The sequence below is a fragment of the Electrophorus electricus genome, chromosome 19 (assembly GCF_041902795.1).
Source record: "Electrophorus electricus isolate QZ-2024a chromosome 19, ASM4190279v1, whole genome shotgun sequence".
In the NCBI taxonomy this organism is placed as follows: domain Eukaryota; kingdom Metazoa; phylum Chordata; class Actinopteri; order Gymnotiformes; family Gymnotidae; genus Electrophorus; species Electrophorus electricus.
Genome location: NC_137515.1, coordinates 20,316,774 through 20,333,512, shown reverse-complemented (window position 1 = coordinate 20,333,512; position 16,739 = coordinate 20,316,774). Strand labels below are relative to the sequence as shown.

The 16,739-nt window shown below is 49.0% G+C and overlaps 2 protein-coding genes across 4 annotated transcripts; both read left to right on the top strand.

Moving 5' to 3' along the window:
* Positions 1-265: 265 nt before the first annotated feature.
* Positions 266-13,123, top strand: rab11fip1b (RAB11 family interacting protein 1 (class I) b). 2 transcript variants are annotated; one of them, XM_027018227.3, is made up of 6 exons: positions 266-1,235; positions 5,531-5,958; positions 6,039-7,134; positions 9,282-10,706; positions 11,606-11,714; positions 12,122-13,123. In XM_027018227.3, exons 1-6 carry the CDS (start codon positions 889-891, stop codon positions 12,326-12,328), a joined length of 3,612 nt encoding a protein of 1,203 aa, XP_026874028.2. In that variant the 5' UTR covers positions 266-888; the 3' UTR covers positions 12,329-13,123. The 2 variants fall into 2 exon arrangements, with proteins under 2 accessions (XP_026874028.2, XP_026874029.2); XM_027018228.3 differs by lacking the exon at positions 9,282-10,706 and having other exon boundaries at positions 315-1,235.
* A 665-nt stretch (positions 13,124-13,788) lies between these two features.
* brf2 (BRF2 general transcription factor IIIB subunit) lies at positions 13,789-16,525 on the top strand. Of its 2 annotated transcripts, none has more exons than XM_027018236.3 (5): positions 13,789-13,933; positions 14,028-14,087; positions 14,166-14,490; positions 14,748-14,925; positions 15,277-16,525. In XM_027018236.3, exons 1-5 carry the CDS (start codon positions 13,789-13,791, stop codon positions 15,940-15,942), a joined length of 1,374 nt encoding a protein of 457 aa, XP_026874037.2. In that variant the 3' UTR covers positions 15,943-16,525. The 2 variants fall into 2 exon arrangements, with proteins under 2 accessions (XP_026874037.2, XP_035391494.1); XM_035535601.2 differs by having other exon boundaries at positions 13,820-13,933; positions 14,028-14,053.
* Positions 16,526-16,739: the final 214 nt, after the last annotated feature.

Here is a 16,739-nt window from a genome sequence, read left to right as displayed (position 1 = left end):
AGACACGGGCTTTGAAAAGCTTAACACATAGTTGCACTCAGTCACACCTATACGTTTATAAATAAAGCACCACGTGACCTTGTGCGCCACTCGGCATTTAAACGACACAAAGCTGCTGCTGCGTGTCCTCACGCCTCCCCGTTACGTTTTCTCTACGTGTTTTCAGCCGAATAACCAAACGCAAAGGAAGATGATTTCCTTTTAGTTTGGCTTCCGCCCAGACGTCTGGGCAGCTTTACCTCGTCGTTGGCTCTCAGTGGGGGCCAGACCTGGTTTCTGTGAAACTGCTCTGGCACAACAACTGTTGCTCAACGCAGAAATACAACTGAACAGGGCCCGCGCGTTCTGCTTTATTTCTAACTGGATTGTTCCTGTATAGATGGATTAGTGATGAGTGAATGTCACTCGTTACGGGGGAGCGATAAACCCCCGGCTGTGAGTCACATGTACATTTACCGTTGCACCTGTGCACAGGACTGCACAGCCCTGAAGAGCTCGCGAGCCATGTGCGACTCCCCGGGAGCCGGGACACGGAGATCACTGTCGCATCCTGCTCATGATCTCAGTCAGGGCGTTTGCAACCGACAACCCAGCAGTTGTCCAAACCCAGAGAGTCGCGCTTTGACAAATGAGAGAGAAAACGATAAACGAACGGGGACGTAAACCCCGATATCCCTACACGTGAAGAGCGGCGACGGCGAACCGGCGTACTGGGCTTGCGTGAGCCGGGAACCACGCCCCGCGCGCTGTTGCTTCACCGGACAAGTAAAAGTTTAGGCGATCTTGGGAACAGAGGCGTCCTTCTGTAGCACTCATCTCGCTGTCTCGGGCAGGACCGTGTTACATGTGCTGCGACGGTTTGATCTGACTTTAGCACGAGCTTAAGTAATGTCTTTAGAGGATCAAAGTCACCAGTGGTTTCCCACCAGCGTGCAGGTAACGGTGCGCCAAGCGCGAGGCTTGAGGATCAAAGGCAAACATGGCACGAACGACGCGTACGCCGTCATGCAGGTGGCCAAAGACAAGTTTTCCACCTCGGTGGCTGAAAAGTGCGTCGCCCCGGTGTGGGGCGAGGAAGCGACGTTCGCCCTCCCGCTCCTCCGAGACAGCACGGATCGATCCACTCTGCATGTCTACGTTATGCACCGTGCTCTCGTGGGACCCGATAAAATGCTCGGCCAAGCCGTTATCAATCTTCTGGAGGTCTACGAGAATAAGAGCCGTGATAAAACAGAGTAAGTGCTCCGCCGTTAGGCTCGCGGATGTAAGCGATGCTTTTTTTCACCTCCGTAGCCAGACGCCGTTTCTCGGTTTCCGTGGTGTGGTGTGACACTTGTTCATCTGCTACTGCACCGCGACCGCCGGGACGGGCTGGTTGGAGGGGGATGGTCTTGCACCTCTGTTTGGGCTGCATGCCGTCAACTGGCTTTCGGATTCTGACACCCTGTTCAAAACGTATGACTTGTTGGGCGTATTAGTTGTGCGTTTCCCAGTGTGAAGGCCCACCGTCCCGTCAGCCGCACATCTGGACACTTAAATTATTTTATTCTAATGAATAAGACAAACACAACGTAATTAGCGCGTGTTTAGGCTTTGGTGCGTCGTATTGTTAACAGCACATGCGATCATGAGTTCGGTCCGGAGGTCGGAGTGAATAACTCGGTTGTTTCTTGTAAATGCTGAAGGAATCCGAGCAAAGGTTGTGCAGTGATTGTTTTTCTAAGCTCGCATGCCCCCACGAGCGCCGTGTTTCTGCTGACCTGTGAGGTTTGGCGTGTTTAGCCGGGCATTTCCTAGTGCGAGGTCAGTGATGATGTCCGGTCAGGGCTGACACTTCACATCTCACGTGCTGCAGGGAGATTCCTCCGCGCGACTGTGCTTCCAGTAACTCGTGCTTATTTATTAACGTGCCACGGGAGAGTGGAGACTGGATCAGGACATCGCACGTAGACCAGCGTCTACAGATGGATGTTCTGGTGTTGATTTCTTTCATCGTTTTAAAGCTGCTCTGTGTTAGGAGACTTGAGTCCCTGTATTAATATATTCACGCAAACTGCTCCAAGGTCTGCCTCTCTCGGCCCAGCTCATCAGGGTCACCTGTGCATGCGAAATAGCGGACAGGCAGGGCGACCGCCCCCTTTACAAGGCGTGTCCTGATTGCAGATCCCTTGTCCATAACAAATGGTTTTTCTCTTTTTCTGAGCCTATTTTTTCAATTCCATTTACAGCATTTATCTGACGCTTTTATCCAGAGCAACATACCGTTATGACTGAGTACATCTTGAGTAAGTGAGGGTTAAGGGTCTTGTTCAGGGGCCCAACAGTGGAAACCTGGCAGTGGTGGGAGTTGAACCAGCAACCTCCTGATTAGCAGTCCAGCACCTTCACCACTGAGCTCCACTGTCCAAAAAAGGCACAGAAGGCCTGATGCATCTCGTTTTCTCCACGACCTTATTACAAATGTGCATCTTCATCATAACCCTTATCATCTTTGAGATTGTTTTTGAACTGAGTGATGTTGTTGTTGAAGCTGTTTTACATTGTTATTGTCTAAAGTTCTACAGTCCCTTGTGTGTATGTCACTGAGGAAAGAATATTTGTACATACTTAGATCTCCACCAACACCTCATACAGCTCATAGTGACTGTCATCTGTGGTTCACCATGACAGATCAGATTCAAGTTATTCCTTGACAATGGGATTTCATTGTCAAGGAATAACTTCACTTTTTGGTATCGATCTACGGATTGTCTGATGCAGACATATCGCTGTCCCACCACTAGAATACGCAATGTTTGATGGACTTAAGTGAGATTTTACCTTAGAACTGCTAATGGCTATGGAAAGTGGAAACTAACTTAAAATGGCAGGTTCCCTCCAGTAGGTCTACAGTATGTGAGGTCATATTCAAACGCGTGTACAACACAATCCCAAGGCCAGTGAGACATTCATTCTCAGTGTTTACTCAGACTCCGTAATCTTTGCATTTTTAATAGTAGCTACATCAGACACACAACCAGGAAGTTAGTTTTCCACTTTGCACAGCTCGAGTTTTTATGCCATAAAGATGTTGCTTGTTAATGAGCAAATAAATGTCAAACCGTCACTATGTTTACAAGTGTCCTGTACGTGTTGGGTCTGTACATCTGCCTTCTTGTTACAATGAAATGCCTTGTGGGTGCACTGAAACTCGTTTTTTACACACACAATTATGTACTTTGTTTATGTGCAAGTGTGTGTATATGTGCGTTTATCATACACAAATGTAAGTAGTGTGTGTGTCTAAGCTTGTGTTTCATATGTGTGCACAAGTGTTTCACTGTATTTCACCCTAAACCGCCTGCCATATTTAGCAACTATTGGTATATATGGAAAGAAACTGCACAAACGTGTGAGATCAGATCTTCCGTTGGGTGGAGAGTCAGATGTGTGTCTGAGATCTTAGAGCTGTTGTCTGCTTGTTCTGCATTTCCCAGGGACACAAGCTTCTGCTAGCAGCACAGTCCTTTTATACCACCACACACACGTGACTATACACCCCTGATTCTTCTGCTTTTCAGAAATGAAGTGTCCTCAAAGTATTGAGTAATTTTAGCTTTTTTTTCTAATTTGTGGTGTTGAGTTCTGTCTCTCGTATGCCCCTCGACATTCAGGCTTAATAATGTGTTAGGTTTCACTGTGTCTGCGTGCAGTCCAGTGAGGTGGTGAACCCTGAGCAAGGGGTCAGGCCACAGCTGGCCTTCAGGCTGCCTGGCTTTATTGTTGCTGGTTCCAACCTCTGGACTGGAAACTGACGTTGTGGAACTCAAAGATAATAAAAGTAAATATCTCACGGCAAAGACGAGGCATAAAGTCTGACTGCAGAGCTCCCAGCCACACAGGGCCGCCTGGAGGGTAATAATAATAACTTACATTTATATAGTGCCTTTAAAACGAGGGAGACTAAATGGAGGAGTGCTGATGACAAAGAAAATCAGAGGCCCTGCCCCAACCTTTCAGGGGGAGGTCAGAAGTGAGGGGCAGCGGCCACCTCCAGGCAGCTCACTGAGGGTCTCAAGGCTGGATCTCGCATCTCTAATGGTTGCTTCCTCGGTCCAACCTCCCGTGACCCTGAAATCCATCACGCTTCGCCATCTTGAGGGACGTGGCTGTTCTGTTAATGGAGAAATCCCGGAGAGAGGAGACACAGATGAACAGTTCAGGATATGAGATCTGCCCACAGCCTTATCAGCACAGGAAGCACAGGAAGTGGAACTGCTGAGAGTGAAGTTCAAACCAGGACAAATGTAAGGTGTGGGTGGAGATTGAATAAAGGTGTGGGTGAAGCTTGTATAAGGGTGTGGGTGGAGCTTGAAGAGGTGTGGTTGGGGTTGAATTGACTGATATTACTTGATTGTTTAGCTTCCAGCAGACTTCCAGCTGAAGGTGTCGCAGTCCTCGCTCCGCCCTTCCTCTATCATGTTTAACCTTTGTGCACTTGTAGGTGTAGTTGAGTAATATCCATAGAGAAACATTCATACTACTCATTACTCTCTCTTTTTCTCTGAAAGGGAACCTGAAGACGGTTGTGTTTGTCAGAGAGCTCTGAATGAGTCATTTGCTTCAGTGTTGTGTTTGTGTTCTGGCCTCTCAGTCAGTGCCTTGAAGGTGATGAAATTCTGCTGACATCAGGCCCTGCCCACCTCCTGTATGTTGTCACACTGCGCTGAGTGTGTTACAGGGGCCATGTTACACCTGTACAGAGTCACGTTGTGTGTGTTTACAGGTCAGCCTTCTGGCTGGTCTGACACTAAGTAGTAAGAAGGATTGGGCCAGTAAACAAGCAGGTGTGTTTCAGCATGACTGAGCCAGGAATCACTGTTCCTCCACCCAGCCTGGGTGTTCCGCCAGCAGGACATGTCAGGACGTGTCACTGGATCGCACAGAATGTCAGAAGTGTGTGCTTGTTTTCACATCTGGCTGCAGGGTGTGTTGGAATGAGCCCACAACAGTAATCAGAACAACTCCAGTGACCTTTGACATGAGATTCATGTCATCAGAACAGACATTTCATATCTTTCTCACACACACACAGGGAGCTGACCAGCACATACCTGTGTGTGTGTGTGTGTGTGTGTGTGTGTGTGTGTCTATCTGCCTTCCTCCTGCTTTAACACCTGCTGTATTCTGTCATCACTGAGGAATTTTTATTATCTGGGAAACCGTTTTGTGGACTTTAGTTTTGACTGTAGATTCAGCGTTACTGTGTAAAGATAAACATAATCTGTGTGTTTGGCCTGAATGTTTTATGAATAGGAAGGACATGTTTTGATGTTGAGTTATTTCAAACACCAAATAGCTTGTTGACACTTTATACCCTAAACACAAATTTGAGTCGTAGAAAAAATACAGTGACCATACTCATCAGGGTCACTGCCAGTATGTGACCTTTACTGACCTGAGAGGAGACACACCTCCATCAGAGAGAAACACCTTCTCTTCTCTCTCTCTGATATTTCTGTATTAATCAGTGTTGTTAATTTTTTTACAGATGGTTCAAATTGTTGGGCAAGACAGGCAAGACAGACAAGGCCAGGGGAGACGTCCTGCTGGACATTCAGTTCATGAAGAACAACATGACCGCCAGCATGTTTGACCTGTCCGGCCAGGACAAGCCACGGTCACGCATCGGCAAACTGAAAGACAAATTCCGGGGGAAAAAGGAGGAGGGGCTGTCTGACTCCGCCTCTGCCATAGTGCCCCACACACAGGGCATGATTGACAGTGAGGGGGAGGAGCCAGAGGGAGCTGCCACCCCTGCCAAAGAGAAGAAGAAAGCTCTGAAGTCTCTGTTTGGCGCTAAGTCCAACCTGCAGCGGAACACGTCCCAGTCCATGTCCATGCTGAGCAGTCTGCCGGAGCGAGACTCCGCCCTCACGTCCAGCGTGGGCTCTGGTCTCAACCTGGATCCCACTGAAGGTAAGACGCCCGCAGTGTGGTCGTCCTTGCTACAGTGCAGGACGTGTCCAAGTCTCTTAACCTCTTTGTGTTTCATACAGGGAAGAAGAAATTTAAGTTTCTAATGCACAAGCGCACGGGAAGTTCGGACCTGAAGCCATCCCAGAGCGCCGCCGGTCCCCACCCGCCGGTCACTGTGTGCATCAACGGCAGTCACGTGTACAGCAAGGAGACGGAACCAAGGAGCGCCACGGGCACCTCTGGACGCGAGTCTACGGAGGACCTGCACAGGACACAGGACAGGAGCGGCTCTGGGGCAGGGGTGGACACCAGTCCCCTCACACACGGGAGACACGCAGAGGAGCAGAGAGACAGAGAGGAGAAAGAGAGGGTGAAGATGGAGAGAGAGAAGGAAGAGAGAAAGGAGGAAGAACAGAGGAGAAAGGTTGAGGAGGAGCAAGAGAAAGAAGAACAGAGGAGAAGGATTGAAGAGGAGAAAGAGAACACAAGGAAAGAGAAAGAGAAGGAAGAACAGAGGAGAAGGATTGAGGAGGAGAAAGAAAGGAGGAGGGTTGAACAAGAGAAGAGGAGGATGGCTGAGGAGAAAAAGATGAGAGAGGAAGAGGAGAGGAAGAGAGCTGAGGAGGAGAGAGAGAGCGCTGAGGCTAGACGGAAGGAAGAGGAGAAGATGAGAGCAGAAAGGAAGAGGAAGGAGGAAGAGGAGAGGATGAAGATGGAGCAGCAGGAGGAAAACAAGAGACTGGCAGAGGAAAGACTGAGAAAAGAGGAGCAAAGAAAGATTGAAATGGAGAGAAGACTGGTGGAGGAGAAGGAAAAACAGAGGAGAGAAGAAGAGAGGATGAAGGTGGAGAGAAAGAGGAGAGAAGAGGAGGAAAAAAGAATCCATGAAGAACAGAGGAAAGAGAAGGAGAGACAGACAAGAGAGGAGCAGAACTCAGCCGAGCTCCCAAAGCGGGGGCGACGGGAGCCTGAGTGGGGAGGAGACGGTTCCGAGTCCGAGCAGGAGAGTTCCAGAACCAGGGCAGGAGACGGGACTGCAGGCGCAAGCCCAGAGGCCACACGCAGGGAAAAGCCCTCTGTAGCCGTCACCTCCAGCAGTCCGTTTGAAGACCCACCCACCACCTCTCAGTCTGCAGGACACACTCGCTTGGCCAGGGTCACTGTGGTCAAGCCAAGGTTGGTACCTTTTCAACTCTTTAACTATTATATTTACATGGTGTTAGAAACTCACCTCCTCATCTTGGTGCTCCACAGGAGCATAGGAGGAGTCACAGAGATGTTCAGAAAATGTGAATTATAGAAGCACTTAACATAAACCTGATATGTACATCTATCAAACATCATGAGAGGTACATCATACATGTGGGTCATATGAATTCCTGCAGTGGGGAATTTGTGCCCCGTTGAGTATGTAAACTCTACACAGAGCACAAATAAAAGCTCTGTAAACATTACTGTGTAGTTTAATATTCAGAACTATGAATGTGGTTATTTAGTATTAAGAACATTTGTCGTGCGTTTCTGTGAAGTGACCAGTGATGTGGTAAGTTTGTGATGGATCTCCGTATGAAGGCTGATCCGTGCACGACAACAATAACTCACTAGTGTAGCTCACTAATTCTCTGTCCAGACCTTTTCTAAGCACTCAGACTTCATCTGAGCTGGTTGCTAGTCTGGACTTCACTGGTTGTGTAGCAACCCTGTGTTGGCAGGGTGTGCAGAACCCGACACGCATCTCAGCAGGGATCCAACATTCCAAACAGGGTTTGTAAAGCAACCTGAATTTCCGCAGGTACGAAGTGTGAAATGTACATATTTCTGCCCTTCGTCACGTTGATGAAAATCTTCCCCTGTAATGACACTGATGAGATGTCTGAGACTAACAAGTGAACAGAAAACGTTGGGTTGTCAGAATGAGGCGGTGATGAGGTGTCATGACCTCTGTAGGTCATCTCTGTCCTCTGTGCTGGAGAATCAGTGTTTAAACACTGGAGTGTCTCTGTCTTCCTGGTCTAATGACCTTTCAGTCCCGTGTGGTTTGAGTAGACTAGCTGTCAGACAGATGATGCCATAGGATCCGTCCGATGTCATAGGATCCGTTCTTCACAATAGCCTGCACCGCGCTGCACTGTAACGGTGTCCTGTGAGGATATTTGGCACCTTTCTGAAATATTCAGTAGGTGGTAGTCCGCATGGGCCTGTAGGCCAGGGGTGTGTGTGTGTGTGTGTGTGTGTGTGTGTGTGTGTCTGCATGCCAAGATATTCACATACTCCATCTGTTAAGGAATGTATTAAACAGATTAATCATTCAAGTTTATGAGAGAGTGTTGTGTAAGGACTCACAAACATGTAGTCTGGCTGAGGTTTGTGGGAGATTGTTTGTATGAAGAACAGTGATCAGTTTGGGCAGATTGTATGTCATACCCATGTTTTCTTTCCTCTAGTATAATCCCACAATGCTAACTATAAGCCAATGAAACTAAAATATCTGATCTTAATGTAATTAACTAACCAAATGAAATGTCCAATCACAATAAAAGAATTCCGACCCCCTGCCTCAGTCTGTTTAGGTTTCTTTTGCTTGCTGCTGTTTCTGCAGAGCTAACCTCCGTCAACACACACACACACACACACACACACACACACACACACACACACACACACACACACACACACACACACACACACACACACACACACACACACACACACACATACATACATATACAGAGACACACACACCCTGCTGCAGTGTGCTATCCTTTGAGCTCTGTCCACAGGAAGTGGAGGAAACCTCTGCTTGTGCTGATGTGGCTATTGTAAGTGTCTAACTCACGGTAGTGGTCAGGATCTTCTAAAACAGACGAGCTCTTCAGGAAAGAGGGCAGCGATGTGAGAAGGAGCTCTGCTACGTTACGTGTTCCTCTGAACATGACCTGCTAGATTAGTTTCCAGTGATCCAAATGAGGCCAGTCCTGGGTGTTCGCTGTGTAAACTCTGGGAGGTTTGTGTTCAGTAAGTGCAAGTCACTAACTGGACAGCAGAAACCAACCAAGTTCTCCACAGTTTTGCTCTATTCCACCTCCCAGCACACATGAAGCAGAGTAACACAGAGCTGTGACAGTGTTCAGGTGTGTATTGGCAGCTTCTTGTTTACACTGTGCACAGATAGATTTCAGCCCGTGGTAGAACAGTGCTGTGCTCTGACCACCTACTGGCCTGGAGCTGCGACTCCACCGTAACGATCAGAACATTTAAAGTGTGTCCAGAACATGTCTAGCTAAAGCCCTTGCTTGTCTTTATCCTCATCCTTTTTCTCTCAGCACCTCCATCTCTGGACTCGTTTCCCAGATGCCTGTGGGAACCAACACCAACCCGTTCTTGGATGGCTACAGTTCAGGGACCCTCAGCACTGCTGAGGGGGGTACAGGCAGAAACCCTAAGAAAGGACCTGCCCCATTACCCCGACAGAACAAGACACAGGTGCTGACACCAACTGTTCCTCCCAGGGTCTTCAAAAAAACGCAGCAGGAGACCAACGCTCCCTCCTCCTCCAGGGACATGGCAAAGTACCCAGCGCCTTCACCACCAGACAGGTGGAAGGAAACCAGAGGAGCTGCAGCTGAAGACCTCGCAGTCCAGTCTAGCATAGTGCCCAATCTGGGGGAGGAGAACACTCTGGAGAGCCCTGAAACACATCAGCCAACGGAGGTGATGTCTGTCTCTGAGGATGACTTGAAGCCTTGTAGCACAAAGACGCAACAAGGACAAAACTTTATAAAAATAGACCGTGACAGCAGTCAAGCTGGTGGGAATCAGTCCACCTCCGTCCACGTGTCTACAGTGCATACTGTCTTGATGAGTGACCAGAGTGAGACGAGCGAGTCCCGAGGTAATGCCGAACCTTCCAGACGTGTTGGTCCAGGAACTGCCACACACAACAAGGGTCCAGCACCTGCAGGACCCTCTGCTGTATACACTCCAAACAGGAAGTCTGGGTCAGAAGATGAGCCCTCACACCACAGTGTAAGCCCAACAGAGGACACCCACCACCGTGAAGTTCTACCAAGTGCTGCTTCAAACTCCCATAGCAATGAAGAGCCTTCAAATGAGGAACCGCCAGGAGGTGAAAGTTACCTTGTTGCTAATGACACCAAAGCCAACAGTATTCCACATGCTGGTGAGATATCCAGCAACATTCCTGCTTTTGGGTCTGTAGAGAGAAATCTCGGTGATAATCTCCCTGGAATCAAAGACAAACAGGAACATCTGGAGAATGTGGACTCTGTTGAACTGAATGCTCTTTCATGTGTGGATCAACATTCCTGCCCAGAATCTGGTGCCTATGACCCTGACAGACTCCCAGATATGAAGACCTCAACAGGGGCCTCTACAAAGAAAACTCGGGCCCCGGTGCCTCCAGCTAAACCAAAGAGAGTTGTCGACCCAAGTTCTTTAGACCAGCAGTCGTCTTTTCCCAAGATGCTAAGCTCGGCTGAGCACAGCCATGCCTGGGGCAGCCACAGCAGTAAGACAGGTGGAAATATAGCAGCAGACCTTACAACGAGAGCACAACTCTCCAGCTCCTCCCTGCCTCCCAGAACCTCCTCAGGGTTCCCTCCACCTGCTGGCTCGGGGCCAAAGCCTCCGCCTCGGGTACGGGTGGTGTCCACTGACGGGCAGCCAGAGCATGGCCTGTGCGGTGCAGGTGGAGGAGGGGCAGGGGCCACAGCAGCCAGAACCGTCAGGTGAGGACCTGCTGGTAGCCCACCTATGGTGTGGCTCCTCTTACAAACAGATAGAGGTGCAGTAGCTAAAGTCCTTTTAAAGGTGATGAGTTGTGGACATGTTTGAAATTGGGGCTGGGGGTTACTTTTCCTGAGCCCCATACCAAGCGCACACCCAGCAGTGCTCGTCCTGAACTTTAATCATAGAGTTGGAACCCCAATGGGACCAAGCACAACTTCTTCTCCTTTTTATGATCAGGTCCTTCCAAGGTCGACTTCTACCCAATTCCCATCTTTAAAAATGCTACCAGTGTCTGTGCAGAGTTTTAGCATCTGGGTTACATGACACAACCAAAAGCTAAAATTAAAAGGAAAACATGAAGAAACAGCTTTTGAAGTTTTGCTGCATTGTGTCTGTACCATAGAGTGCATTTATGAATATAGTCTATAATGTACACTTTAACTATACTCATAACCACAGGTAACCATAGACTTTATTTATGAATATAATCTATGGCCTTTAAACTTTAACTATACTCATAACCACAGATGGAGTATTTTACTTAAAGGGACATCTAGGCAGGTTTCCCTTTAGAGACAAAAGGACATTTTCATCTTGCAAACTTTCAAAGCTCAAATTCATACAAGTGCAGGTAATTCAGTGATGGACTGTTTCATTGTTAAAATTAACTGCAAATTACCAGTTCAAGGTGTGTTATGAGCAGGTACTGATGGATATCTCTGCTGAAGACTGCACCACATGTACCCTGGTCATTAGAACCTCCCCTCCTGCACTCTGGTCGTTAGAACCTTACATGTTTGGCTTCTCCTGGCTCCTGTCCTAGTCCTGCAGAACTGTCCTGGTCCTGCAGCTGTGTCCCGGTGCTGGTCACACTAAATAACCTTCTGTTTTTCTGCAGAGCCCACGCGGTCAAACCACTGAGTGCTGCAGACAGACAGACGGACCACCGAGAAGCGCAGGAGCTCCAAGCCACCGGAGGCACTATCCTCCTGCAGCCTAAAACAAAGGTCCTTCCTATATTCTCATTTCTAAGATGCAAGTTAGATTTTTCGCCCCATTTATGGTGTTGATGTTGTATGTAATCATGTTACCACATGTGCTGTTATCCTTTTTGTGTGTGCTGTGAAAAAACACCTGAAATTAGTTGTACCCACACTGTGTGCCAATAACGGAACACTCCAGGGCTTTCATCATTCCCATTTAATCAGGCTCAGTTCATTTTCCACTGCATTGTGTGTGTGTGTGTGTGTGTGTGTGTGTGTACACTACACAGAGAGCAAACTGCCCATGAGGGAGCTCTGATTGCTCCCTCGGGGCTTCAGTGGTGTAGATTTGAGGCTTCTGAGCTTGCTGGGGTGAAACTCGTGCCGTCTGCAGTGGGGTGTGCTGTGCTGACGCGCTGCTGTGTGTTCAGGCAGTGGAAGCATCGTGTCAGGGACCGTACTCTCAGCTGACGCATGCTGAGCTGACGTCCATGGTGGTGCAGCAGCAGAAGCAGCTGTGCCAGCGCGACGCCCGCATCCAGGAGCTGGAGCAGTACATCGATAACCTGCTGGTGCGCGTGATGGAGGAGAATCCCAGCATCCTGATGAACATGCCGTCGCAGAAGAAAGCGGTGTGAAGCAGGCGTGGACTGCATTTACTCTAGACTACATTTACCACATTTACTCTGGACTACATTTACTCTCTGGACTACATTTACCACATTTACTCTCTGGACTACATTTACCAAAGGTGACCCAGCATACCGTTCATTATGAGCTGGTAGAGCGAGGGATCCCTGAACACTCTGATGAAATTAAGATCACCATGGTGATGTCAGGACATTAGACTAGTTCAGCTAGCTACCACAACACTTGACATGGTGGAACTGTGGCTGTTTTTCACTATAGCGTAAAGTCTTCCGTTTTAAAGTGTTGTTACTAAGCAGATTGAACAAATTGATCTTTTCTTTCACTTCAGACTGGCAGTCCTGCTCTTTATGGGTCTGTCTTGCCTCCACTGACCTCTGCCCTCTCGCACACAGCATGAGACTGAACATGCCCTGCTCTGTTTGGTCAGGATTATCTTGCTTGTTTCTCTATAGGTCTTTACAGTTCCCTGTTATCAATGTTCATTTGTATTTCTTCTTTATTCCTGTTTGTTCTATAGTTCCTCTTTTGTTAAACGGGGAAAGGGCAGAACAAAGCCGCACACATTCCTTATGCAGTGTGTTGTGCAATACCTGCTGTACCTGCGATATTGTTCCCTTCTGTTACAGAGAACTGCAAGGACACTAAACTGAGGCTGTTCTTCCATACAAATGATGCACTTTAATCTATGGAACTTTTTCCCTTTTTGAAACCAATCTGTAAATATTTGCTTTCTTTTCATCTGTTCTATATCTGCTTGTTTGAAATAAAGAATATCACAGTTTGCAAGTTGCGGAGTTGCCTATTAAACAGGTAATGATATAGGAGTTTTAGATTTAGATTTGGCTCAAAACACATTTTTTTGGAACAGCCAAATGTTTTTATTTATTTACTGTGTCAGCTGTTTAGGATCACACCACATTTTATGCAAATAAACAGCTGGTAAACTAATGTGACAGATTGTGAAATGGTTCCCTAACAGTAAAGTATGCGGAACCATAGAATGCGGCTGTTTTCCACCCGGAACCAAGAGCGCCAGGATGTAAACAAACGCACGCACGTCGTTGCGGTCTGAGCCTTAGCGAGTTACCGGCACGGTTCACGCGTCCGGTGCAGTCACGCCGTCGGGGTTGACTTTTCTCTCGAGTGAGCTGCGCTTCAGGTGCCCGACTGCCACCCGGTAGCTCACTAACGTGCTGCTTCACTAGTCTGGACGTGAATCTGAGTTTATCTTACACAGCTAGCTTATGTTAGCGCACTAGGTCACGCTAGCCTTATGCAGCTCCTAACTGTAGCGCTGTAGGTAGCTAACGCTAGCTAATGTGTTTATCACTGGGAACTAACGAATGCGAGCGTTTGTGTTGTTTTTACTCCATGTCTGGCAGTTGCGTGTAATGTCTGTGTTGGCCCTGCGTTCTCCAGGCCTCCCGTAGCTCTCACCAGGCCAGAGATGCCGAGCTGTCCGCAGTGCGGCTCCGCCAACGTAGTCGACGATGATTTGTATTCACAAACCCAGCGTGTGTGTGCTGACTGCGGCTCCATCGTCTCGGAGGGACTTTTTACGACCACCCTGAACGACGAGAAGCAAAGCAGCGGTACGGAATCAACCTGCAGCGAAACATGTAGCACAGATCTCGACTGCAATAACTTGCATCTAAATGGTTAATTCTTCTTCCACTTTCTGTACAGCGGTCCCATATTACGCTAGCACCCAGGTAACGAAGAAGCCGTGTCCCAACCTTATTAAAGGTAGCTCTGGTTACATCTGCCTAGCAACACTGTCGGTTTGGTTCCTGCAGCTGTAATCGAGTCCCGCTGTGTTTACAGGGTTAGTGCGCGTGCGCGCCCTGTGCCGTATCCTCAGACTGCGGAGTGACATGGAGTCCGGGGCAGTGAGCCTGTATGAGCGCGCGTACAGTCACCCCAGCTTCATCCAAGTGAGCCTGCAGAAGAAGGAGGTCTTGGGAGGATGCTGCGTTCTGTCAACCTGCCGGCAGCACAACTGGCCCGTGGCCATGTGCACCATCAACAGCTTGCTGGAGGCAGAGCCCATGTTGATGGGTGTGGTTTATCAGGACCTGGTCAAAGCTCTGGACCTCCAGCCGCCCCCCACCGCCAGCCTCACGGACATGCTGGAGAGCTACTGTTATGGGTGGGTGCTACTGCAGAGCACAGACAACAGGTCACCGCATGTCACAGATAGTCAGAGGAGCGACCCGGCCAGACAGCCCAAACTATCGGCCTTGGTCGCGTACTGTAATTGGGCCAAGCTTAACAGGACCATGACAGTTAGATTGTGCAGTTTACATGATCAAACCTTAGCCGAAGCAAGAGTCTTAGTTAGTTTCTGTTGAGTGGTTGGTGTGAGCGTAGCTACTGATTGTGCTCTTTGGCTGTACCCTTTGATAGGTATAAACTTGCTCCTGGTGAGGTGCCAGACGTGTTTGCAGAGACTCCTGAGCAGCTGGTGCAGCGCAGCGCCGCCTTGGTGGAGCTTGCGGCTGACGTGTGGCTAGTGACTGGCCGCCACCCACTGCCCATCCTCATGGCATGTGTGTATGTGGCCTGGCAGTCCCTCAAGCCCAAGGTGAGTGACAGCACCGAGGGGAGGGGCCACACGGCACTTACACATACACGCAGCATTATACAGCACCGATATAGTGTCAATCATAATATATACAGCAACTGCCACACTGTGTGTTTGTCTGCGAATAACTCGTGTTCATAAAGAATGCAGAGAGCTGTGTTGGCTTAGCGTCATCTGACTGCTAGTGACCACTATTAACCTCAGTCATGACTCCAATACCCAGAGTGCAGAGTAGTGTAGGTATGAGCATGGCCCCGATGTGCAGGGTGTGGGCGCATGCTCAGGGGCATGTCCTCTGCCATGTGTGATGTCATGCTCAGGGGTGTGTCCTGTGCTGTGTGTCTGTACCAGGACCGTATGAAACACTCCCTCCAGAAGTTCTGCCAGATCGCACGGCTGCCTAAAGACGCCTGTGGAGCTTGCAAGGAAACGCCGCTGAGGAGGGTGCGTGAGCTGCGTGACGTGCTGTGTAAGCTGGGCAGGGAGCTGCCCTGGATGAGAGGGGGCGCCGTGGAGCCCAAGACCGTCGCCACGCTGGTGGAGGACATTCTGAAGCACCAAAAGTCCCTGCTGCTGAAAGCCATGAGAAGTTATGAAGAGGAGGTGGAGCAGGAGGTGCGTGAAGCTGCAGAGTCCCGTCAGGATGATGTCCTGTCCAGCACCGAGTCTCTGCTCGCCGGCCAGCTGAGCGGGCGAGACCAAGGCCCCGTAACGCCTGCACAAGACGTCCCGCCGGCCCGCCAGCCTAAGTCAGGAGAGTCGATGCTAGAGGCTTCCGGCGGCTCTAATAAGACCACGGAGGAAAGTGCGCCCCCTGCTGGTGAGGAGCACTGGGGAAGGAGGCACCTGTTCCTGCCTCCCTGTGCGAGGAACGTGAAGAGGAGGCGTGAGGAGAGCCCTGGGCCACACGTGACCGGCGAAGAGGAGATATCGGACAGCGAGATCGAGTCATACATACGCTCGGCCGAGGAGATTAGGAGCTATGTGGAATTCCAGAAAAAGATGACTGAGAACTGATGCTTTTCACAACTGATAATGTGACAGCTAACGGGAAACAATGCTACTTGCTGTAGTTAATTTTGACTGTGCCATTAATTTGTACTGTTTTACCATTCGTCCCCCAGAGGGCGACCCAGAGCATGATAGAGGGGTTGACCCTGCTCCACACTCAGAGCAGCTGCCAGTCTCAATACATGCTACTGAAGTTGAGACTCAGTGGTGTAAATTCGTGTAGTAGTGAGATGACCCTGTGTGCTGCTGCGAATGGAGGAGTCTTAGGAGCTAAACACACTGCACGTGTTCTGCAGCTGCACTGGAATGGTGCAGTGCTAACATGTGCAGTGTGTTTAAGGGAAGGAAAGTAAAGAGTAGTTATGGTTTGGGTTGCTTTAGAAGATGGAACCGACCTCAGTTGATGTCCTGTCTTAATTTAGCCCAGTGTGGGTCTGCTGAACTGAGAGTTTCTGCAGCTCCAGTGGGTGTCCAGGTCCCGTCCTCATGTCTGAGTGCTGTGCAGTCATTTTCACTTGTTTTGACTGTAGACCAGTTTTTTGTTTTTTTTCTTGAGAATAAAGAATCAAATACTGAAACTTTCCCCTTATGAAGTGAACTGTTCACCTCAGTTCCCGCAGTCCTTAGTTCTTCTGTATCTCCAGAGTTCTGGTCTGAGTGAGAGTTGTTTTTCCATCTGTGTAAGTTCTGCTGTGGTTTTATTTCCTCAGCTGAGTGTGGAGGAACAAATCACACTTTTATTCTTTTTGTCCTGCTGTCTTTGACTCTGTTGACCCCTGAAACCAGACAAATCTGAGGTCCAG

Bases quoted from the DNA above. Each gene is read 5' to 3' on its own strand.
- rab11fip1b (XM_027018227.3), top strand. From the start codon at position 889: ATGTCTTTAGAGGATCAAAGTCACCAGTGGTTTCCCACCAGCGTGCAG. The intron at 1,236-5,530 runs GTAAGTGCTCCG...ATTTTTTTACAG, and splicing joins AAGAGCCGTGATAAAACAGA to ATGGTTCAAATTGTTGGGCA. The intron at 11,715-12,121 runs GTCCTTCCTATA...CTGTGTGTTCAG, and splicing joins TCCTGCAGCCTAAAACAAAG to GCAGTGGAAGCATCGTGTCA.
- brf2 (XM_027018236.3), top strand. From the start codon at position 13,789: ATGCCGAGCTGTCCGCAGTGCGGCTCCGCCAACGTAGTCGACGATGAT. The intron at 13,934-14,027 runs GTACGGAATCAA...CTTTCTGTACAG, and splicing joins CGACGAGAAGCAAAGCAGCG to CGGTCCCATATTACGCTAGC. The intron at 14,088-14,165 runs GTAGCTCTGGTT...CTGTGTTTACAG, and splicing joins GTGTCCCAACCTTATTAAAG to GGTTAGTGCGCGTGCGCGCC.